The 25,254-nt window shown below is 47.1% G+C and overlaps 1 protein-coding gene across 1 annotated transcript in view; it reads left to right on the top strand.

Moving 5' to 3' along the window:
* Positions 1-6,264: 6,264 nt before the first annotated feature.
* F13A1 (coagulation factor XIII A chain) overlaps positions 6,265-25,254 on the top strand; it is a 144,053-nt gene continuing 125,063 nt past the window's right edge. Inside the window, exons 1-3 of the mRNA XM_005891153.3 lie at positions 6,265-6,392; positions 8,364-8,511; positions 21,685-21,873. Coding sequence (XP_005891215.1) covers positions 8,382-8,511; positions 21,685-21,873 — 319 coding nt within the window. The 5' untranslated portion in view covers positions 6,265-6,392; positions 8,364-8,381. The remainder of the gene's footprint in view (positions 6,393-8,363; positions 8,512-21,684; positions 21,874-25,254) is intronic.

Here is a 25,254-nt window from a genome sequence, read left to right as displayed (position 1 = left end):
AGTCGCTCAGTCGTGTCCGACTCTGTTCGACCCCATGGACCGCAGCCCACCAGGCCTCTCCATCCATGGGTTTTCCCAGACAAGAGTACTGGAGTGGGGTGCCATCGCCTTCTCCATCTGACACCTTTAGGCCACCGTATTCTCTTACCTCCGGGAGGCGCTTGGCGTCCCGTCTCTAGAGTGCCTTTGGGGACTTGGATTGTTCAAGTCTGTATAATTGGTTGTTCATGTTCTCTAATCCGAACATGTTTGGATGTCTTCCCCCAGAACCCTGCACGTTCATTGAATGGTCTCTTAGAGCAGCGCCTCTCTAACAGGGTCTGCAGACCACACCGGCAGCTTGGAGAAATGCAAACCGGTCGGACGTGCCCCCACCTGTCCGTTCTGAGTCCCTCTGGGCCTCTCTCATGCACACGGCAGTCCGGGAGGTGCTGCTCTCCAGCTTCTGGCGCTGCTCGCAGGTCACAGGAAGTGTTCAGTGAATATGTGCAGAACCGAATTGACCGCTTCCTTCTGAATGAACCAAAGCTTCAAATAGAAGCTCTGCCTTTCGTCTTCAAGGACGGAACAAATGCAGTTGAAACACAGCTCCTTGCCCTGAAAACACACCTTCGTGGGCAGTCCCTCCACGGGCATCCCACCTTCACATACTTGAGAGTCTTCACACAGCAGAGGTTTTCATGATCTGTGATAAACGAGTTAAATACCAGCAAATTCATACTTAGTGGTGCTGAGGCTGCCCACCGGAGGGGAGGTGCTTTCAGAGAAAGCAGCCTAATGACCTTGGAGAGGACTGGTCCTCACCAGAGGCTGGATCAAAAGACTCAAGGGGATGAAGTCCCAGTGCCTTCAAGCTGTCACTGCCTGAGAAGGGGGCATCTCCAGACACCTAAGGTCCACTCACCCCAGGGAGCAGTCAGGAAATGGGGGAGTGCTGTCAGCAAGGCAAAACTGCCCCAAATGAGGTCTTTCTCCCCAAAATACCCACTTCTGCCAAATCTGGACTCTGTACACAGTTGAAACCAACTGGAGACGTCAAGGACGTGAAGTTCTCTTTCAGGAGGACCTTGCCTGCAGGCTGCACAGGGTCTGCAGCTACAATCACCATCAGGAGAGAACCAGCTGCAGAGGCAGGTCCCCATGTGCCTCGGAGCTTCACCGAAAGGAAGGCAGGCCAGACGACCAGGGCTTTTCCGCCTTACCTTTCAGAAAGCGTATGAAGCGGGTAAGAAAAGGGACGTCTGAAATTAGAGAAAGAGACGGTAGTGCTAGCCAGTGTGTAGACCCTTGGCAACCGGCGACTCTTCAAAGCCTCTCCTTTTTACATCAAGTGTGTGCATGCGAGTGATCAGTTGCTCAGTCGTGTCCGACTCTTTGGGACCCCATGGACTGTAGCCCACCAGGCTCCTCTCTCCGTGGGATTTTCCAGGCAGGAATACTGGAGTGGGTTGCCATTCCCTACTCCAGGGGATCTTCCCAGCCCAGAAATTGAACCTGAGTCTCCCGCACTGGCAGGTAGATTCTTTACCATGGTGCCATCTAGGAAGCCCCTTTTTCATGATGGTGTGTTTTAAATTGCCCATGGGGCGCTTTGGTGGCACGGGACGGGGGCAGGGAACAGCAGAAGGGATTCAGGGCCAGATTGTAAGAGCTGTTGGCTGGTTGCTTGAAAGGATCCAGAGACAATCAGAGCTGCCGCTGAGGGAGCCGAAGGCATCCGTCGGGTCAACAGACTTCAGGTCACCTGCCCACAGAAGCACGTGTCATTCCCAGGCCTCAGTTTATTTATTATTTACTTTGTTTGTTTGTTTTCAGCCACATGCCATTCAGCTTGCGGGGACCTTAGTTCCCTGGAGCAGGGATTACACCTGTGCCCCCAGCATTGGGAGCCCAGAGTGTTAACCAGGGAAGTCCCAAGCAAACTGCATTTTAAACAGGCCTGGCCTCTGTTGCACAGATTTCCTGCTCATCTTAAGAATCACATTGAAATCAGAGACTAGAGTCTGAGGTCTGTTATTGGCAGCACTTTCTATGTTATGATATTGGTGTGGAAAACTGAGGAAAAAAAGCAAATATATTTGAAAAAAGCAAATATATTAATCGCCCAATAATTCCTTCTCCCCTCCAAAGGGAAAACATTAAAATTCCGCACACAGATGTGAGGCGGCCTTCAGATGAGATGGCTAGTAAATACATCAGAACCGCCTTAAAATGTGAGTCTTATCAAGAAACCATCTCAGCAATTAGACAGGACAGTGCAGAATAAAGAACTAAAAGCCAATTACAGGTCCCCTGGGCCCCAGAGAGGGTTCATAAAAATTTAATGCAGGGTAAAATAGAGAGCATCTAAATTGCAGCTGGTCAACACGGGCCGTGCACTTTGATCGCCAAGACCCAGGGGCGAAGAACATTTTCTGTTAGCATTTGTTAGGCTGGAACGTTCTTCTGTCATGCTTCTTGCCTGTGCTGAAAGGCATTTTTCAGTTAGAAAAGAAGAGATGGGAAGAGAGATTGGAGGCAAGGTGGTAGTTGGCCCAGGGTCCTCAGCATAACAGGCTGTTCTAATCTACTCTGTGTGCCTAAGGGTCCAGAAGATGAGCAGAAATGAGCCAGATTCCATGAGGCTGACCCACGGGAAAGAGCTCTTGGGGGAGGGAGTGTCCGAGTAGAAGGGTCCAGGACTCAGGGTAAATGCTGCTCTTAAACTGGTGAGTTTAGGGGCTGAGCATGAGCCTTGACTTCTCTCATAGCTCAGTTGGTAAAGAATCTGCCTGCAGTGCAGGAGACCCCGGTTCGATTCCTGGGTTAGGAAGATCCACTGGAGAAGGAATTGGCTACTCACTCCAGTATTCTTGGGCTTCCCTTGTGGCTCAGCTGGTAAAGAATCTGCCTGCAATGCAGGAGACTGGGGTTCATCCTCTGGGTTGGGAAGATCCCCTGGAGAAAGAAAAGGCAACCCACTCCAGTATTCTGGCCTGGAGAATTCCATGGACTGTATAGTCCACGGGGTCACAAAGAGTCAGACATGACTGAGTGACTTTCCCTTTTTCACTTCAGAAGCCCTTGAGGGAAATGGCAGTCCTGCTCCGGCTCCCCTCAGAATTCCTAGTGGCTTTGAGCAAACCCCTGGCCCATACGGACACCCAATAAAAACCAGTTTATTGGCTGACAAGGGTGGGTTGAGGCCCCCCCCGCCAGGGACAGCCTCCCCCAGGTGCGGGCTGGCCAACTCACCGCGTGTCTCTTACTCGCTGCCCTGAAGCCTGGGCAGGCAACTGTCACCACTCAGAGGACTTGGACTCGGGCGGCGGTGTCTTCCAGGAGCAGGACAGGACCCACGCTCGAGGGAACTTAGAACAGGTGAGGTTGGGGCTTCGCTGCTGGCTCAGGGGTAAAGAATCCACTTGCCAATGCAGGAGATGCAGGCTTGATCCCTGGTCCAGGAAGACCCCACATACTGCAGAGCAGCTAAGCCCAGGCCCCACAACTACTGAGCCCGAGCTCTAGAGCCTGGGAGCCACGACTCCAGGACTGTAAAATACATCACGGCTGTTAGAGTCTAACGGTTAGAGGCCTTCTTTTCAGAGTGATTCTAGATTATTACTAACATTGTACACAGAGTACAGGAGGTAGGGTGGACCACTCAAGACCTCTAATGTTCTAAGTAAGTCACAATATTTGAATTTATTGACAGTGAATCATATATATATATATTTGTGTGTGTGTGTATGTGTGTATATATATATATATGTATATACACACATACATAAATACATACATATAAAGTGTTTTTATTTAGGTTAAAATGAGTTTGGGAACTATTTCTGGCGGATCATGCTATGGGTCCATATGGTACAGCTACTGTTTCAGACGCTACTTTCACAACTTCTAGTTGCCATCGTGATAGGAAAGCCGCCCCGAGAAGACACGCGTTCACAGGGAGGACTCTGGCGCACTTACCTGCAAACCTCACTGCAGAAATCGCAGTGAGCATCGAGGAAAGGAGAGCGCGCTCCATTCTCGGGTGGCATCTTACTGCCTACACGTTCGGTGGCGCGCTGGCCTCCGGCTCGCTTCAGAGCTTCATTGAGCTGGTCCAGAAACTCCGCTGCGGCGCGGACCTGCACGACGTCACGTCCGTCTCCACTTCCGGCCCGACCTCGTCGGAAGCACTTCCAGTCTTCGCGGTTACTTGTCTCTACGTTGCTCCCTTCAGAATCACCCTCAGGCTTGGTTCTGGTGCTTTGCTTCATCCCCAAGCAGATGTTGGCGTGTGCCCTCGTCGACATCCACATCAGGAAGCGGTGGGCCCCTTGGGCAAGTGACTGCCGTGAACCGGGTCACACGGGCTGCATCCTCAGGCCTCATCAGAGGAGTCCAGTGAGGTGCCCAGGGAGGTGGGCCTTCGACCTACCTGCTGGATGCAGGCTTCCAAAGAGAGCGGGCATTCACAGTGCATTCATTGTCTCACTTCATCTCAGATCCTTCTCTGACCCACTCCCCTGACAGCTTCCTTGTGTTGGCGGGGTTTTCGTTTGCTTCATTTAGAAAGACACCCATATGATAGTTGGGGAGTTTGGGATGGACAGGTACACACTGCTGTATTTTAAATGGATAAGCAGCCTCATGAACAGCATAGGGAACTCTGCTCAGTGTCATGTGGCAGCCTGGATTGGGGGTGGAGGGTGAAGAAAGAATACATGTATATATATATATATATCTGAGTCTCTTTGCTGTCCACCTGAAACTATCCCAACATTGTTTATCAGACATAACAATAGCTGAATACAAAATAAAAAAACAATAAAATACCCCAATACAAAATAATTTAAAAAAAAAGATAGACACCCATATATATATATATGTTCACATACACAATTCAGTTTAGTCGCTCAGTTGTGTCCAACTCTTTGCAAACCATGTCCATTGGACTACAGCAACCATCGCCAGGCCTCCCCTGTCCATCACCAACTCCCCAATGAGTTTACTCAAATTCATGTCCATTGAGTAGATGATGCCATCCAACCATCTCAACCACAATCATCCTCTGTCTGCAAATATAACCCTGGACTGAAAACTTCTCCCACCTATACTTCAATCTTTCCCAGTATCAGGGTCTTTCCCAATGAATCAGTTCTTCTCATCAGGTGGCCAAAGTATTGGATTTCAGCTTCAACATCAGTCCTTCCAATGAATATTCAAGACTGATATCTTAATTATTGGCAAGTTAAATATTCACTTCCCTGCTAATGAGGTAAAGATGACATCAATTTTTAGGAAAAGCTAAAATATTCATGAGTTGAAGTTGTTCAGTTCACACCTGCCATTATTGGCAATAGTTAGCACACTCCAGTACTCTTGCCTGGAAATTCCCACGCACGGAGGAGCCTGGTGGGCTGCAGTCCATGGGGTCAGAAAGAGTCCGACACTTAACTGAGCGACTTCACTTTCACTTTTCACTTTCATGCATTGGAGAAGAAAATGGCAACCCACTCCAGTGTTCTTGCCTGGAGAATCCCAGGGACGGGGGAGCCTGGTGGGCTGCCGTCTATGGGGTCGCACAGAGTCGGACACAACTGAAGCGATTTAGCAGCAGCAGCAAGACATGAAGACTCGGGGGGAAATACATGGAAACTTTTAGAGGGAAATGTTTCTTTTCTTTTTTCTCCCATCATTTCAAAAGAAACCAAAATAGTTTTCAGGGAAAAAAAAAGAAAGCACGAAACAAACCAACAAGTGTTTTTTTCTCATCTTTGTGGCACTCCTCAGGGTGTTCTCACCTTCCTTCTGGCTGGCAGCTCCCCCTCACCCCTCCACCCACCCCCGCCCCCGCAGGAAAGCTTGATGTTGGGTGGTGGGTGGTGGGTGGCGGGTGGCGGGTGGTGGGCCGGGGGCTCCAATGTTTGTTCCTTCAGTTTTACACATGCTGCGTGGCCACCGCTGTCTGTGACCAGACCCCTCCTCCTGGCCAGCCAAGCTTGAAATTCTGGAGGGCAAAACTGTCCCCTTGAGTGGGGAGACCCTTCCCCCAACCCTCTGACCTAAGGGCCGGGGTGCCGTCTGCCCAGCCCCGAGGGCCCTCCGCTCCCAGTGGCCGGGGAGGGGGCGGCAGATTGTAGGTGGGGGAGGTGAGAAGCAGGACGGGGAGAAGGGGCGCAGGGAGGCAATGCCGGAGTGACGGCAGGACGGCGGGGTAAAGAGAGTCTCAGAGAGCGCCGCTGGCTCCAGCTGTCAGGCAGTGGGAGGAGAAATCGCTGTGGGACGGGAGGGGGGCGCGCTCCTAGGAAGTTATTTAAGAACCAACTTTCTTGTCGGTCCTGTGTCCTTTTGAGGAAGTACCCCAGAGACGCCCAGAGCCGGCCCGCGCTGGGGCACCTCGGGAGGGAGCGCAGGTAAGCCGCCCGCCGCCCCGCCTGCCGGCATCCCGCAGCCCTGCACGCGGGGGTCCCGGGCCGCCGCCTCCTCTGTCCGCCCCCGCCCCTGGGTCTCCCCAACGATGCTCGATGCTCGGGTGGTGCTCAGAGAGCAGGGGGCCGGGACGGAGGCAGCCCGGCTGCTCCACTTGGTTCTTCCCCCTAACTCTGCATCCACTCAGCCCCGCCGGCTTCTAAACTAGGGCCTCTCTCAGGTAGCCGTCCTGGGAAGCTTCCCTAAAGGCGCTGCTGGCTGAAAACGGCCTCTGGGGTCTCCCCCTCAACAGACAGGGGAGCAGACTAAGGAAAGGGGATGCAAATGGCTGGGAGGCAGAGGGGTCGGGGAGGGTGGAGGAGGGCCAGGTAAGAACAGCTTCCTGCTGCAACTTGGGTCCATGGCTTAGCTCTCGTCCCTTCTCCCGGGCGGCAGGCAGAGCCGAACTTGAGCACCTCCCCCGCCCCCCGGACCTGGCAAGGAGGCGGGGCCTGTGCCCACCTGCACCCACCCAGCCCGGCCTGCACTGGCCTCTCTCACCTGGCAGCTACTTGGGGGTCCCCAGCCTCTGGTCCTCTCTCCCCAGGAGCTACTGCTCAACACCCCTCTCCTGGAGCCCCACCCCACCCCCCCCGCACCGGCCCTCAGCCACCTTGCAGCCCCCTCGGCTGCTCCCCACCAGAGGATGCCTCTGTCCTGCCTGCGTCTGTTAGTTCTTCTCTCTCCTCTCCCCCACCGCGTAACCCACAAGACACTGTAAATAGGACTGCAGGTATTTACGGGCCCCAGCTCAGACTTGGCACTTCCAAACACTGCTGTCTCCTTCCAAACTCCAGCACCCCGGGAAGGGGCTCGGGGCCTCCAGCGTGCAGTCTTTGCTCAGCCAGCCCCTGGACAGCTTATCCCCGACTCCGGTCCTCCCCTCCCCTCCCACCTTCTTACACCCTTCCCTGGAGCCTCCATAAGGCTGCTCTTCATCTTCAGAGGGTGTGCCTGGCTTTTGGAAACAGCCAGAGAACCCAGAGTCCTGACTGGGTAACCCAAAAGCTGGAGACAAGGTCTCCCTTCATTTGGCCCCTCGGTCAACAAGTGCCGACTGGACCCCGACGGGGAGGTGTGGTGTTTAAACCGGGCGTTTGTCCCTACGGACTCGGAAGGAAGGGGAAGCAGGCTTGGGGCAAGGGCAGTGTTAGCCCCGTGGAGGGAGTCCTTTTAGCGAACAGGCTATTTATAGCGCTCTCTAATATCGCAGGCGCCTCCCCGTTACCTTCCCAAACTCTCCTCTCCCTCGTCCTGCTCCCTGGGGTCCCGGCTCCAAAGCAGTGGCCACCACGTTCTCACACCCTCCCGGCTTCACTGCTGTACCACGTCGGTCTCGAATGTAAACATCCCTAGGCTCCAACTTTGAGGGCAAGCATCTTTCTGTATGGTTCTCTGCGCATCCCAACTGGCCAAACCACAGCCTGGCACAGAGGGGACTCTCGATAAATACTGGCTGCATTAACTTGCAGGCATGAATGTTTGAAAGAATGCCACTTATTTGGACGTGAGTGTATGAGTTTATTCTTCCAGTGAGGACACCTCACCAGTCTATAGAAAATGGGCAGAGACACCTGCATAAACGTTTCTTCCAAGAGATACCCTTTGGGGGAATGAGAGAAAGACCGTGCTCTCCAAAATCTTTTACAGCTTTCATTTCTCCAAATAAGCCCTCTTTCTTCTGCTTTCCCTGTGTTTTCACAAACACGAAATCCCCCCCCGAGATCCCTGGGGAGCTGTTCTCTGTCATTAGACCTATCCTTCCTGCCACATCTCAGTGTTTATTTATGCAAAACTCAAAATGGGTTGCTCAAGAGCCGTCACGGACAGATACGTCTGTTTCTCCACTTCTGCATCCTTGTCGCAAAAGTAACTGGCTTCACGTTCCTGTCTGTGTCTCCTTTTCTCTCCCCAAGGAACCTGTGAGGCTGAGAATGTCGGAGTCCTCCGGGACCGCTTTTGGAGGCAGGAGAGCCATCCCCCCCAACACCTCCAACGCAGCAGAGAACGACCCCCCCACTGTGGAGCTGCAGGGCCTGGTGCCCCGGGGCTTCAACCCGCAAGGTACGGGCACCTGCCTTGGCCCCCAGGGTGCTGGGTCAGCTCCCTCTGTCTCCACTGAGCTCCTACCAAAGCGGCCCCCTGCCAGTCTCTGGTTTAAGGAAGGGCCTCCAAAACCCTCTCTTGAGTGGTAGAAGCACCAAAGATCAGGATTTGTATCCCACTTCTGCTACTTCATCGCTTTGTAATGTCAAGAGCTTCCCTGGTGGCTCAGTGGTAATGAATCACCCTGCCAATGCAAGGGAGGAGGTTTTGATCCCTGGGTCAGGAAGATCCCCTGGGGAAGGAAATGGCAACCCACTCCAGTATTCTTGCCTGGAGAATCCCATGGACAGAGGAGCCTGGTGGGCTACAGTCCATGGGGTCGCAAAAGAGTCAGACACGACGGAGTGACTAGACCACCAGAGCTGCAATGCCAAGGAGGCCAGCTCTGCGAAGCAGGCCATTGGTGAGGCCTCTTGCTGCCCTACTGGTCTGTTTCCAAGAATGTTCTCTTGCTGGAATTTTCCACTTCCAAAACCCCGTGGCCATTTCGATTGTCTGGTTCCCGCCTCCTTCCTACCCCGGGCCGCGTGTCCACTGCTGTGCGTCTCACTGGAGAGAGAGGCTGGGGTCTAACAGGGATGGGGGCCCCTGGCGCAGGCGACTGCGCCCCTTACTCTCATCTCTGCCCGTCCGGAGGGACTTGCTCTGGGAGCAACAGGCTGCTCTGACCCCCTCCCAGCCCTGGCCACTGTCACGGGGCCCAGATGCCAGCGGTGGCTTGGTGACACAGACACCGTTCCCTCGGGAACAGCAGGGACACTCAGACTCATGTCCCTGAGCAGAAACCCGCAGGGAACATGCAGGGACCCAAACCCGTTTTGCTCCTGAAGGGGCTCTGTGTTGGTTTCCCCGGGGAGTGAACACCCCCTTCTAGGGGAGGTGTCCACGATCACCCTGTGGGGTGTGGTTAACCTGCTCAGCCCGAAAGAGACCAGAGGTTGAAAGAGAAGGGCAAGGACAATGCTGGTTATGAACAAACCCAGCAAGTTGGAGAATAGCTGGGCATGATGGCAGGTTTGATTGTGTTAGTATCATGTCCAGCTGACGTGATATCTAATTGTGAAGATGGAGAGAAACCCCAGGACCACCCGTGGGGCTCCATCCAGACTGGGAGCTTGGGTTCACAGAACTGAAGGGCATCTTCCGCCGAGTCCAGGGGCCGAGACAGGGTGTTAACCTGGAGTGCTGAGCCCTGTCTCCCTTCCAGGTGCCGCACACTCCAAAATGCCACCGTTAGAGCCACAGAACTGATTTGAAAGGACTTGCTAATCAGCTCATCGAAATCGCAGTGTTATAGGTTGGGAGACTGAGACCAAAGCAAGCACTTGTCACATCCTCACTGCTTAGTCTAGGAGCCTTCCTTCCTTCTTTCCTTCCTTTCTCTTTCCTTCTTTCTTCTTTTTAAATGCAGATAAAATTGGAAAGCGTGCAGATGTTAAATTACCAACCAAGTTATCTTGGTGTAACCAAAGAAGTTATCTTGTTTCAGTTTTCTAGCAAAATTCCCTTCCTGCAGAGAAGACTCTGGGACCCAGGAGAGGGGGCAAGGTGTGGAAGAAGTGGGCTGGGGGAACAGAAAGTGAAAGGGGTACAGAAGAAGTGCAAGATGCCACGGAGGCAGTGAGGTGTCACAAAGTGTCCCCTGGTCCAGGACTCAGAAGACCCAGGGTCCTGTCCAACATCTTCCACTTGCTCACTTTTGGGCCATGGGACATGTCATGAAAACGACCAGAACCTCAGTTTTCCCATCAGCAAAATGGAGCAATATCCACTTCACAGTTGTCATGAGGCTCAATGACCAGTGGCTGTGCGAGTCTTGATTAATTCGTGCTCACTGATTCAGAAGGTGTAGATTATCACACTTCTGCAAAGTCTGGGACCCACACATGGGAGCCTTGATCTAAGGGTAATATGTGTAGCCTGCAACCCTCAGATATGAAAAATGCAACAAAATGTTGCCAATAAGAAAATTGCCAGAGAAGTTGAGTGGGTAGTTCAATTTTTTAAAAATCTAGAAATACTAATTTTTTGGTTGCTTATTTTTGGAGGCAGGGGTGGGGAGTTGTTTTGAACTGACTTATTTGGAAAGATCAGTCATTATTTGCTTGGCAGTCAGATGTGTCCACAGCCCGGGTGACATTCTGGGATACTTATGACAGGCCTTGGTATGGGGGGGTGTGTCCAGTGAACAGTCAGTCCCTTGAGAACTGAATGACTCATCAGTCCCAGAGTCATTGTAACCTTCTTATTAATAACAGGTTTCTGATTTCATAAACATGTATCCATTTAGTAGCTCTACAGATGAGCTAAGTGCTGCATGCACTGAGGAGGGACCTGTGAGCCCAGGAGGCATAGAAGTAAGTCCCAGATGAGTCGAACAGAAAAAAAAAAGTATGTATATATATATATCGTCTGATCAAGGAGGGCCAGTTCCCAATATCCTTCATATTTCAAAAGTCTGTTTAATTGTACTAAAAGTGGGTTATCTGGGACTAAATATGTCTACTTTTCCCCAAGTCCCTGCTAAGACCTGGTCATGTGGGTTTAAGTGCCAGCTTCTTGTAGGTTTCTCGGCCACCGGTGGAGGACTTGTGTCTTCTCCATCCCATCTGAGAACGACTGCTTCCAGGACTGTTGATCTTCAGGTGCTCAGTCGTGTTCGACTCTTTGTGACCCCATGGACTGCAGCACGCCCGGCTTCTCTGTCCTTCACTATCTCCCGGAGTTTGCTCAAACTCATGTCCATTGAATCAGTGATGCCATCCAACCGTCTCATCCTCTGCTGACCCCTTCTCCTGCCCTCAGTCTTTCCCAGCATCAGGGTCTGCCTCCAGGATAACAAAGTCCTAAGCCTCACTCTCTTCCTTGGCTTCATGAAGTTTTCCAAAGTGTCCCTTTAGCAAACTGCTCTTGTGAGATGGACTGAGTTTTTCCCTTTGCATAGTCCTGTGGCAGCGGATGTAGACAATATATACTGAGTGTATGTAATACCTTTAATAGGGATTCCCAGGTAGCTCAGCAGTAAAGAATCCATCTACCAATGCGGAAGATGCGAGTTCAGTCTTTGGGTCTGTATGATCCCCTGGAGAAGGAAATGACAACCCACTCCAGTATTCTTGCCTGGGAAATCCCCTGAAAAGAGGAGCCTGGTGGGCTACAGTCCATGGGGCTGCAAAAACAGTCAGGCACGACCAAGCGACTAAACAACAACACTTTTAATGCAGGGCTTCAGTGCATATTTGGTTAAGAATGATTTTTGCCTGTATTTCAAAACAAACATAAGGTTCCTCCCATATGGCAGCATGTGCTGTAAGAAACACTGAGATGTTTGAGCTGACAGTGGAGCCCAGGCCGTGGTGGTGTTTGATGTTCTCTGGTGTTTTTAGGGATCCTTCATGGCTCCCCTTTGAACTCAATTGTAGCTGAGAGAAATATCTGAAAATCCCCTCAGCTTGTTTGGATTTGCATCTATTTCTAATAGGCTGTGCCGCGTGCTCATTTGGTGTTTTTGAAAATCGCTCCACAGCTTTCCCGGTCTCAAAGGTTATTTCAGCAGGAGATCTAATGTTCCGGAAGATAAGCTTGTATTCTTGTTCTGGTTCAACTCTCTGTTGGCAGCAATAGGGATCATTTGCAGCAGTAATTATACTTCTCATTTGACAGGTCTAATGCAATTTGAATTCAAACTGGAAAGCAAGCTCAATCTATAAAAAAAGAAAATCAAATGCAGGCAGGATCTGGTATTTTCAGGCTAACGGGGTCTGTGCCTTTCTGATCATCTCCCCTCTCCCTGCCCCTCCCTCCACGTCAGAACTAAAATAACTAATTGACTAGTAGGTCGTCTCTCCTTCGTGCAGAGGAAACCTCTCTGGGTTCAAGATTACTGAAAGAATAAAAAAGACCTTCAGTGTATGATTAAGAGATGATGCTGTGTAGAACCAGTTCACACTTCTCTTGATTTGTGGGAAAATGTTCAATGATTGTGTCAGGAACTACGCCAAGATCTCTCTGGGGACACAAAAATGAACAAGTCAACCCCTGGCCTCAAGCAACTGTCCACCTAGTGGTTGAAACAAAGAGGTGAGAGGAGTGACCAGTGGTGTCAGTGGACTGGGGAAGAGGTTGAAGAGCGCTTCATGATGGACGGACACTTGAGTTGGGGCTTAGCAGATGAGTAAGAGCGTTCTGGGCAGACGAGTGCATGGAAGGGCATTTCTAGCAGAGGGAACAGTGTGTGTTAAGTAGTGAGGACAATAGAGGGGGGAGGTGCCTGGGAAAAGTAAGCCAGAATCACATTCTAACAGGCTTTGAAGACCTTACCTTTCCTCCTCCAGACACAGGACACTTGCCAAGGATTCTAATTAGCAAGTGACACGATCAGAATTATGTTTATTAAAAAAAATGCTAATGTTGAGAAAATGAGGAGAAGGAGGCACATTGGGGGCTGTTGAGATACTTCAGGCCAGAGGAGAAACAGACCAGAGGGGTTTTAGTCCCTGGAGAGAGCATTAGACTCAGTTTTCTCATTCTAGCTTCTGCTGAGCATGTCTTACACATTCAGGATACAGGGCATCTTTCTTTTCTTTTTTTTGGCCATGCCACACGGCATGTGAGATCTTAGTTCCCCAACCAGGGATTGAACCCATGTCTCCTACATTGGAAGCATGCAGTCTTAACCACTGGGGAAGTCCCTCAGAGTACAGGACATTTTAATATTAATAGCCACAGTTAAAAAAAATAAGCTGTTTAAGAAAATGTTTTAATGATTCTAATGAATGATGGTTTAAAATTCTGGGTATTCAAAAGGAATATGAGAAAGGAAACTTTATCCTGCTGTTTTCACAATAAAGAGACCTACCTCCTCATAGACAGTGTTTATACCTATCGTTTATATTATCAGAGATTGCATGGAGAACTCAGTTCGCTAGGGAATTCCTAGAATATGAACCTAAACACTTAACTTATTTAAGGGTTCCATCTGTGACAGGTATAATCATTCTCTGAAGAATATTTTTACAAACTAAGGAGAAAATAATCTACTTTTAATCCAATTTTTTCTTATTAGGAGGAGGGTAGGAGGACAGGGAGGCAGCTGGCTCATGAGGAGAGATTTTTTTTTTTAGCAGTCCATTTTCTGATGTTTTGGAATTAGGCTAAATTGTGTTAGGTAGACTTTTTGAAAGCTGTCACTTTGAAAGAGAAAACTGCCACGTTTCCAGCTACAATATCTCTCTAAAAGACAAAAAATGTGGCTTAGCAATGAGTTGCTCCATTCTGCCAGTAAGTGGGCCAGGGATAAGCAAATTCATTTCCTGTTTGTGGCGAATGGAGCCTAGGTGATGAGAAGTTTCCTTCAATCTAAACTGTGTCTTGTTAAGCCAGTAGACAAAGCAAGAATCAGTATGCCAGCTTAATAAGTGTTCACGGAGGCCCTGCTACGTGCGAAGGAGCAATGCCAAGCAAAAGGTTCAAGAAAAATATACCACTTTCTTGATATCTTATGACAACCTGTGTTCATATCTGCAGACAACCATCTGCAGAGTCCTTGCAATTATGAGGTATTAAAAGAAAAAAATACTTGATTGGTCTGTGGGTGACCAGCTGTGAGCAGTAAAAGAAAAGGGGTTCATTCAGTGGTGCTGGGGACCTCATCTCCTTCTCCAAGACGTGGGGTAACCCTTAGTAAATCTATAGATTGCTGATGTTCAGTTGCTAAGTCATGTTTGACTCTTTGCAACCCATGGACTGCAGCACGCCAGGCTTCCCTGTCCTTCACTATCTCCTGGAGTTGGTTCAAACTCATGTCCTTTAAATCGGTGATGCCATCCAACCATCTTATTCTCTATCATCTCCTTCTCCTCCTGCCCTCAATGTTTCCCAGCATCAGGATCTTTTCCAGTGAGTTGGCTCTTCGCATCAGGTGGCCAAAGTATTGCAGCTTCAGAATCAGTCCTTCCAATGAATATTCAGGACTGATTTCCTTTAGGATTGACTGGTTGGATCTCCTTGCTGTCCAAGGGACTCTCATGAGTCTTCTCCAACACCGCAATTTAAAAGCATCAATTCTTTGGTGCTCAGCTTTCTTTATGGTCCAGCTCTCACATCCATACATGACTACTAGAAAAACCATAGCTTTGACTATATGGACCTATGTTGGCAAAGTGATATCTCTGTCTTTTAATATGCTGTGTTGGTTGGTCAAAGCTTTTCTTCCAAGGAGCAAGCAGCTTTTAATTTCACCATCCACGGTGATTTTTGAGCCCAAGAAACTAAAATCTGCCACCGATTAGGAGATTATACTGGAGAGAGAGTAACAGGTCTACCACTTCCTTCTCCTTCTAAATAAAATTCTCCTGCTCATTGCCCTTCTGCACATCATACACATCTGACTACAGTCTAGAAAATTATTTCTTTATTATTTTTTTTTAGAAAATTATTTCTTTAAACTCTCAACTTTTCAGTGGAGCATTTAATATTCCATAGCTTAGTTGTTTTATTTTTTAAACGGAAGGTTTCTCTTAGTTTCAGTGATTTTAGCATGAACTTTTAAGAGATTGTATAGGAAAATTTTACTTACCATTGACTTCATTTTTTCCCACGTAGGGTACCACTGTGATTCCCTATAATTTTTTTTCTTTCTTTCTGAAGGCATTGACTTAGAGTGATATTGCAATAGAAAAGATAAAGATCATTTAGAAAGGACAATATTTTTTAAAAACGACATGTTTTGAATTAAACATTGTCAATTACACAACAATGTGGGCTACATTATTTTAAAACAAATTCTTCATGTATCTCTTAGCATATATTTAGTATATATACTTGTTTTCACTGTGAAAAAGGTATAAAACTACGATTGGTGGGGATGGGAGCTGAAGTTTTGCAGACGCAAAGGAGTTCATTCGCACTTTTTTTACCCATTGTAATGAGTGGTCTAAGTGAGCTGTGAAGACAGGGCATTTTTATTCCAATCTGAAACAAAACTGCTGGTCTGGAGGCTTCCTATTTCAAAACCCCTGCATTATCTTTGGCAGTATTTATATATCACCCTGAATATTGTGAGAATGAAACTGTCTGATAAATGACATTTAAAACACTCGTATGGTTAATACTATGATAAATGGAATGATCTATTTTAAAATGAGTAGCCAGCTCCTGGTTTCAGATTTTTAGGTATTATTACATTGGTTTAAAGTGAAAAGTGGAATATTTGCTATGAAATTTTAAAATATTACCCCAGGTTCAGTAGGGCTTCCCCTGTGGCTCAGCTGGTAAAGAATCTGCCTGCAATGCGGGAGACCTGGGTTCAATCCCTGGGTCGGGAAGATCCCCTGGAGAAGCGAAAGGCAACCCACTCCAGTATCCTGGCCTGGAGAATTCCGTGGACTCTATAGTCCATGGGGTTGCAAAGAGTTGGACAGGACTGAGTGACTTCAGGTTTTCAGGCTCAGTAACAAGATGATTAAGACACAGTCTGGTCCTTAAGGGGCTTACAGACCCCTAGATAAAATCACCTATATTAGGGTGATACTAAGTGGCTGATGATAATAGACATTTTTAAGAAGAAAAACATATTCTGAAAATCTGGACGAGAAAATGACTCCCTCCACATGTAGAAATTCAAGAAAAGAAAGGCAGGCCTGTCTGCTGAGGAGCATCGTCTTATTGAATCTCCTCACCGCCGTCATTCTGCAGATGAGAAAGCGGAGGCACAGGTCTATGTAACTTGTCCAAAGTCACAGAGATAGTCCGTGTCAGAACTGAGACCTGGGTCGAGGCAGTCTGGGTCCAGAATCCATGCTCTTATCCACTGTGCTATTCTGCTTCTCCGAGTATACTAATAACAATATAATAATAATTTCGAGATTTTACTATGTGCCAGATACTGTGCTAAAGTGTTTTATATGTGCTTTTTCTTTTTCATTTAGTGCTCACACCAACCCTATGAGGCATTTCATTGCCTTTCTAAAAATAAGAAAACTGGACTCAGATTAAATAACTTCTCAGCGTTGCACAACTAGTGATGTATCTCCCAAAACATATTCTGAAAAACCCTCCACTCACACAAAAATACTTCCCATGGCCACTCAACTTCGGAAAGCAGTCTGCCTGTAGGAGGTTTGCAGTACACAGCAGCCTACGACAGTCCCGCACAAATTTTGCAAGAACCCTGATTGTGTGTGCGTGCTAAGTCGTTTCAGTCTTGTCTGAGTCTTTGCGACCCCATGGACTGTAGCCCACCAGGCTCCTCTGTCCCTGGGATTCTCCAGGCAAGAATACTGGAGTGGGTTCCGTGTCCTCCTCCAGGGGATCTTCCTGACCTAAGGATTGAACACATGCCTTCTGCATTGGCAGGCGAATTGTTTGCCACTGAGCCACCAGGGAAGCTCAAGAATCCTGATTAACTCTGGTTAAATCAGCACTTCCCAAACGGATTTAACCCTGGCTATTCCTTCAATCCCACATGTACATCCGATAGAACTAGAACTTCATGATGCTACGCAAGGATGAACTGACTTCAGTCAGACTCACTAGACACTAACCAGGTTCTTCAGACTGGGGTGTGGAACTGGAAAGCCAGGGTTTTCATTTGCAATGAGAACGAGAGCCACCGAGAGCCTGGTAGCAAAGAAGGACTTGCATCTCTCTCTCTGGCTTTGTTTGTCCACACAGGCGGAGCTGCTTGGGAAACCACTCATTTTTAGGGGCAGGTCATCATGCAGGGAGGGGTGGCAAGCGCTGAGCAGATCCTGGCGGTGCTCTGGGATCAGGTGTGACTCTACACGTAGACTGGACTCTCCCCACCTCACCTGGAAGGCCGCCCCGACAGCCTGCCAGCCGACCTTTCTGCCTCCAGCACCGCCCCCCTCCAGTCTGTTTTCCTCTCTGTCACCAGAAGAGGCGGTTTCCGGTTGTCTCTGCATCCATCTAACCATATGCATCTGCTAGCTCAGGTTCTTCACTGGATTCCCAGTGCAGTTAAGAGTCCAAACTCCTTGACAGGGACTTCAAGGCTTGCTGCCTTCTCGTCCACGGTGGTCGCATTGCAACCCTCCAGTCAACCAATCACTTTTCAGCTTTGTTTCAAAAAAACATTGATTTTGACCGTGCAAGACCTCCGTTGCCACATGCAGGATCTAGTTCCCTGGACCAGGGACTTCACCTGGGGCCCTGCATTGGGAGCGTGGAGTCTTAGCCGCCGGACCATCTGGGACGTCTCCACCTTTCCACTTTCAAAGTAAACCATGCACTCTCTCCCCTCAGTCTCCGCTCATCCTCCTTTCTCTCCCACCTCTCTTTCTACCTGGAAAACTCGCTCAACTTTCTGACCCCTGCTTATACCTCAGTTCTTCCAGAAAGCTTCCTGAGTCCCCCATAGTCTGTGTTAGGGGCTCCTGGCCAGAAACCCTCCCCCACTCATCATTCCTTTCATTTATCAGAGCGTTTTACTTTTTCATGACACTGTATCATAATTACCTGTTCACTTTTCCGTATCTACCACTGTGCATTTGTATTTGTTTAGCAGTGACCTAATGTATCTATATCCATGTCTTGACTGACAGCGTAAAATTGCATACTGTTAAACTCCCGGAGGACAAGAAGTTAGGAAGGACATTAAATGTATTGAATATATATGCCTGCATGCTAAGTCACTTCGGTTGTGTCTGACTCTTTGCTACCCGTGGACTGCAGCCAGCCAGGCTCCTCTGCTCTGTCCATGGGACTCTCCAGGCAAGAGTACTTGAGTGGGTTGCATCCCCTCCTCCATGGGATCTTCCAGCCCAGGGACGAACCTGCATCTCTTATGTCTCCTACAGTGGCTGCCTTCTGGGTGGCTAAGATGGTAAAGAATTGAATATATACTTAGGGTCTAAAATTAGCTTAAGAATTTGGAACAATTAACCTAATACAATAAGATAAAATTTAATGTGAAACAAGTAAGGCCCTAAAATTAGGCTAAAAAGAAAAAAAAATTTGCATTGATAGAAATGGTTAAATAACAACACAAGTAAGTGACTTATAGGAATCTGACTGAGTTTTAATCGACTACTGACGGAAGTGACATCAGAATGTATTTTTAAAGTTTTGCTTCACCACATGCTTAATGTAAATCAACAATAAGAGTATCCAAAACACTAATGGTATTTTGGACTGAAATCACAGAAGTTTATTTTGGAAGATGCAGTGGCCTCATTGGTTTTCACTGGAAAAACCCTAACCAAAGATGTAGTTAATTCTAGGAAAAACACTACAAGAGAGAACTTCATAAAATGGGGCATATATATGTCAGAGCAGGTAAAAGGTCTAGAAATAATTTCTTAAAGAACACTGAAGGCTTAGAGAATGCTTTACTCAGAGGAACACTCACAGTAGTCTTTATATACAGAAAGAGTGCCAGATGAAACGAATAGAACATATTCTATATTTATGCAGAAGTTAGAACCAGAATCTATAGTTACAAAAATTATAAGGAAGCAGATGTCAGTTCATTTTATAAGGATTTTTCAAATAACTGGATTATATAAAAATAAACTGTTTGCTTTATATGATACTGGGTTCCCTGTTCAGATGGAGACTCAAAGCCTAAGTATGAGGGTTTTCATGGAGGTGTTTAATACAGCAGGTCTACCAGATGGCCTAGCAATACCTCTACCCTCTGAGAGTCTGTGATGCTATAACATCAGTATATTCCTTCCACTGGTGCTGATGAATGGAGAGCGGTTAAACTCTTCTCTGAGGAATTAGATTTTTAGACATTAAAAAAAAATTATTAAAAGTCAAGATGCTAAGAAAGAGGGCCAAATGAGTTGGTTTCTGAGGTCCTTCTCAAGTGGGACATTCATGATTCTTCAGCTCTTTCTGAAGCTAGTTTTACACTGGGGATTTTGACCTTAATAAGACCAGAGAACTTAAGGGGAAGGCAGCTTGGAAGAGAGACGTGTAGAAATAAACGTCTTCAGCCCACAGCCTCCTAAAGGAACGAAACTGCACTTCCGGGGACTGTGCACTACAGCAGGGTTCTGAGATGCTGCAAATGCAAAACTGCACCTTGGGCTTTCCGTGTGCTTCAGTGTCACAGTCAGAATAGCTCGCTGAGGACCACACCATGCGAAATACAAAATAACTCCATCACAGTTCATAGTCAGCGAGCCACAGAGAAGCCTCTGGTCCCAGGCATAACGTCATTCTCCTGTGAGGACGATGAATCTTTGTAGGCATTCTCAAGAAATTAGTGTCTTCGTTTTAAAGGTGAGAAAACTCAGCTTCTGAGAGGTAACCTCCCTGACCTAAGTAATGATGAGAGCTGAGATCAAACTCAGGATTACCTGGACTTTGAAATAATCCCAGGTGTTTCAGGGACTCCTAGACTTCAGAACTATAGAGTATCTTAATGAACCCAATTTCTCTGTTTTGCCTATGAGACAAAATGAGCTCAGAGGGGACCAGACATCCTGCTCAAGACTCCTGTGTAAAAGCAAAGGAAGCCACTGAGTCTTACAGGGTTGAAGCCCCAGCACCCTGTCTACACTGAGTGAGCACAAACCATGTAGCTGGCACGGTCAGGAAAAGGGAGAGAAGTCAAGATGGCAGGACTCCCTCCCCATGGTCAGGAAAAGAGAGGCAAGTCACGATGGCAGGACACCCTCTCCTACCCCTCACCCAGTTTTCTCTCCCCTGTGGCCCTTTAGAACCCCAAATGCATACACAGAACTCTATTTTTAGATCCCATGGGCTACAGCCTGCCAGGCTTCTCTGTCCATGGGATTCTCCAGGCAAGAACACTGGAGTGGGTATCCATTCCCTTCTCTAGGGGGATCTTCCCAATCCAGTGATTGGACCCAGGTCTTCTGCTTTGCAGGCAGATTCTTTACCACTGAGCCACAAGGGAAGCCCATATTTAGACTAGATCTTCTAAACTGCACTGTAGTTGGGTAACTGGAGTTACCATCACATCAATAATCGTTGCAGACAAAATGGGGAAAAAAACCTAAAGGAGATCTAACTTTCATCCAGTGTTATCATGTCTCAGATAAATATATAACTGACATTTACACTCCCGATTCCACACATCAGAGGAAAAACCTGAAGATTTTGGCATCACACCAGGGTTTGCTTCCAGATTGGTCGGTTGGTAGCCAGGCAAATGCGAAGCTTGTTTCTGCCTGTGCAATGTGGAAACAATCCTACCTCCCTCATAGAAACACTAACATGCTTCCCCTACACCTGTTCCCTCTGTTTCCTGCTTTTGAAGGACAAGATCTCCTTTTAGAATTATGGAAAAGGAGGTTTACCCTTCCTGAATAAGAGGAGAATTTTGGATTAATGGTCTACTTGGACTGCAAGGAGATCTAACCAGTCCATTCTGAAGGAGATCAGCCCTGGGATCTCTTTGGAAGGAATGATACTAAAGCTGAAACTCCAGTACTTTGGCCACCTCATGCGAAGAGTTGACTCATTGGAAAAGACTCTGATGCCAGGAGGGATTGGGGGCAGGAGGAGAAGGGGACGACAGAGGATGAGATGGCTGGATGGTATCACTGACTCGATGGACATGAGTCTGAGTGAACTCCGGGAGTTGGTGATGGACAGGGAGGCCTGGCGTGCTGCAATTCATGGGGTCGCAAAGAGTCGGACAAGACTGAGAGACTGATCTGATCTGATCTGTCCTTAGAACATCCCTTGGAAGCTTTGTCAGATTTGATCCCTCCCCTTTTAAAGATAAAAAATTGAAACCTGTTATTCCCTGCTTTTTCCACCGTAGAGACGCTGTAGTCATTGTGGGAAGCAGCTGACTGGATGAACAGCAGTGTGAGACTCGGGCGTGAAGCCTTGCCTTGAGTCCTGGCTTCTCTGTATCTAGACCTGTACGCTAGGCATCACCATCACTGCCCTCTTACACCCGAAGTGGGATCTGAAGTAGGGTCGGAAGGGGAAAAGGCTTTTTAAAAATCTTCTTTGAATGCAAGGATGCCACAAGAGACCGATTCTGAGATCTACCAGCCCCCTGTATAGAGTTTTATCTAATAAACCTATTACCTCGCATCTTTGGGAAAAATAATCTTGTTTGTCTGAGTGTGTGTTTAAACCAAAATTACTCAATGTTTTCCTTGATTGTTTCTTTGTGTACAGACTACCTTAATGTCACGAATGTTCACCTGTTCAAGGAGAGGTGGGACAGCAACAAAGTGGATCACCATACCGACAAATACAGCAACGACAAGCTGATCGTTCGTAGAGGACAGTCTTTCTACATTCAGATCGACTTCAATCGTCCCTATGACCCCAGAAGGGATCTCTTCAGGGTGGAGTATGTCATTGGTGAGTGCCATGTGCAAGCTCTGCTCATGACAGTCATGATACCATGGCTTATAATTGCAAAGTGGTACAGGTGTATTTCCTGGAATTGTACTTTAACAGTTGGCTGGAACTGGGATTAATCACATACAGTCCCTGTACCACTCTACAGGCTAAGGCGGGTGTGACACAATGCCAAACATCCATAAATCATTTGCCTAGTCAGGCAAAGATCTGGTATAATAAAAGTGAGCCCAGTTGGCATAAAATGTTAATGGATGTAGAGAAAAACACACATTGCTGATATATATGCAACTTGATAACCTGGAAAACAATTTGGCATATCTGTTCATATTAAAAAGACATATGTCCTTTGACCCTGCAATTTCACCTTTAGAAATCTATACCAGTGATATTTAAAATCTTAAAATCCACTTTTAAAAAGTGGGCATTATTTACTGCAGCATTGTGTATGGTGACAAAAACGTCCTAAGAGTAAGCAACTTTCAGTAGGGGAAGGGCTGGAGATACTGTGACATAGTCACATAATGGACTGAATCTGACCTAAACCAGATGACTTCAAGAGAGGTGGTGAGAAAACAAAATACGGAAGCGTGTATGCAAAATCCATATATGTGTGTGTAAATGTGCATGTGCACAGATCAGTAAAGTATTGTGAGTTCAGAAAAAAACTATGAAGCTCACACATTGGTGTTGATGTGGGATCCATGGTGGAAATATGGGCAAAATGAAGCCAAGAGAAGCAAAATGAAAGGGAGCCAAGCAGGAAAAGGAGGGGGGAAAAGTGAGCACAACATGGAGTCATCGATGTAAAATCACTGATCTGTAGGAATAAATATAATTAAAAGGATTAAAATCACAACTAAAAATGCATACTGCCCTAGGGAAAAAAATCTAAGACTGCTGATCACTTGAGGAATACAGTTTGTGTTTACTTGAGCTTACAACATGATTTCACACATAAATGTGGGGAAATTGTTTAAAGAGAGAAGAGAAGAGGGAGAGGAGAAAAGAGATCCCTCAGTCAGAATAAAAAATATCAGTGCGGCGATTGAGTTCTACACAGAATTGTTTGTTATCCCAATTGTGCAATGAGAAAAGGGAAAACTAATTTAACTGTTCTCGCGTGTTAGGCAAAGTGAAATAACACTGTTTAATTACATTTAGGGAGTAGACTCTTATTGTTAATATTTTTTAATAACGGGTACTTCAGGTGAAAGAAGAATCCACAGCTAATTTTTAAACAATATTTTGAAATACAAAGAAAATTTACTTTTGTTTCTTTCCTTAAGTTCATTCAGTTTCTTTTGTGTGTATGTGTGAAAGCTTGGCTGGATGGCATCACTGACTCCATGGACATGAGTCTGGGTGAACTCTGGGAGTTGGTGATGGACAGGGAGGCCTGTCGTGCTGCGATTCACAGGGTTGCAAAGAGTCGGACACGACTGAGCGACTGAACTGAACTGAACTGTGCATGCTTGTGTGAACTAGATATGAATAAAACCTCCTTGACACATTTATAATAAAAGGATCACTCCACACATGTCAATAAATACCCAGTTTTGTTTCAACTTAATGGGGATTTTTTTGCCTTCATCTTTATAACCAAATATTTCGGGCAGTGAGTGGGTGATAGGGAAGCTTGGTCCCTAAACTGGATATGTCTGAGGTCTCAGATCTTCTCCCACAATCACTCATAAAAGAATTATAATAATGAAAGTCTCAGGAAGAATAAGATGACTGTCTTAGATCAGGTTTCTAGGACACAGACTCTGAGAAGGAGAGCTGTGTGAAACGAGATTTCTGGGGCGCGATCTCGGGGTCACCATCTGAGCAGGAGTGCAGGGGTCAGTGTCAGACAGAGAGAGGAGCTGAGCTCCGTGAGCAAAGGCATCAGGGGGTCCCACTGTGCCCGCTGGAGCCGGACCGTGCCTTCAGGGTTGGCCAGTCTTGAGGCAAGGGCATAGGCCCTTTATATTCTAACGTGGACTGTCATTGACCGTAGGCTACCCCCAGGGAGAGGGTACCTAGTTAGCTGAGTCTCTATGGCTGAGGATAAACCCTGAGGGCCATGAGCCGCCAATGCTCCCAGCATCGGGGACAAGGATGCCTCCGTCCTAAGCGCAGACAGTCTGGGCAGCAGACCACAGCTTCCACTGCAGTAAGCGCTCAGTCTTGTCTTTTTATAAAAAAAAGACACAGTGCTACATTTGTTCCTTCAGCAGAAAGGTGAGGCGGAGGAAGCATAGCAGATTTACCTTTGAGATAAAAATCTGCGTGTTTTAAAAAACAATACATCTCACGTAAGTCAATGTCAAGAAAAAGCACTGACTTCAATCAAAAACGGGTAAAAAGACTTGAACAGACATTTTCCAAAGAAAACATAGAGATGGTCAATAGGAACATGGAAAGAAGCTCAGCATCCCTGCTTATTAGAGAAATGCAAATCAGAACCACAGTGAAGTGTTGTCCTATACCTATCACAGTGGCCATCATCAAAAATCTGCAAGTAAGTGTTGAAGAGGATGTAGAGAAAAGGGAGCCCTCTGACGCTGTTGGTGAGAACGTATGTTGGTACACCCACTGTGGAAAACAGTATGGAGCTTCCTTAAAAAGATTTTTGAAACGAATACTACCAAGTGATCCAGCAGTTCAACTCCTGAATGTATAACCCCCAAACACTCGAAAACACTAACTTAAGAAGATACATACTCACCAGGGCTTCAGCAGCGCTGTTTGTATACAATAGGCAAGATGTGGAAGCAACCCAAACGCCCATCAACAAATGATAGAATTAACATGCGTGTGCGTGTGCGTGTGCGTGTGTGTGTGTGTGTGTGTGTGTGTGTGTGTGTGTGTGTGTGTGTGTGTGCGTGTGTGTGTGTGTGTGTGATGGTGGAATATTACTCAGCCATACAAAGAATGGAATACTACCATTTGAAGCAACATAGATGCGCCTAGAAAATATTATGCTTAGTTAAATGTCAGATGAAGACAAATACTGTATAATATTACTCATATAGAATCTAGAAAATAAGACGAATGGATATGCAAAACAGAGTCATGGAAAAAAAGAAAACCTTGTGGTTGCCAAAGAGAAGAGAGAAGAGGGAAGAGAGACAAATGAAGGGCATGGGATTAACAAACTGCTACATATAAACTAGGCAAGCAACGAGGTCTTACTGCGTAGCAGAGGGGATTATACCCACCATCGTGTAATATTTGATTGAGTATATTCTGCAAAGACAGGGAGTCACTACCCAGTATACCTGTAACTTGCACAGTGTTGTAAATCGACTCCACTTCAATTAAAAACAATAATTGCTATAATAAGAAGAGACAAGTATTGAACATGAATCAGAAATGCAATTCAGTGCACAGGTT

The sequence above is a fragment of the Bos mutus genome, chromosome 23 (assembly GCF_027580195.1).
Source record: "Bos mutus isolate GX-2022 chromosome 23, NWIPB_WYAK_1.1, whole genome shotgun sequence".
NCBI classification, from domain to species: Eukaryota; Metazoa; Chordata; class Mammalia; order Artiodactyla; family Bovidae; genus Bos; species Bos mutus.
This window is presented reverse-complemented; position numbering and strand designations above follow the sequence as displayed.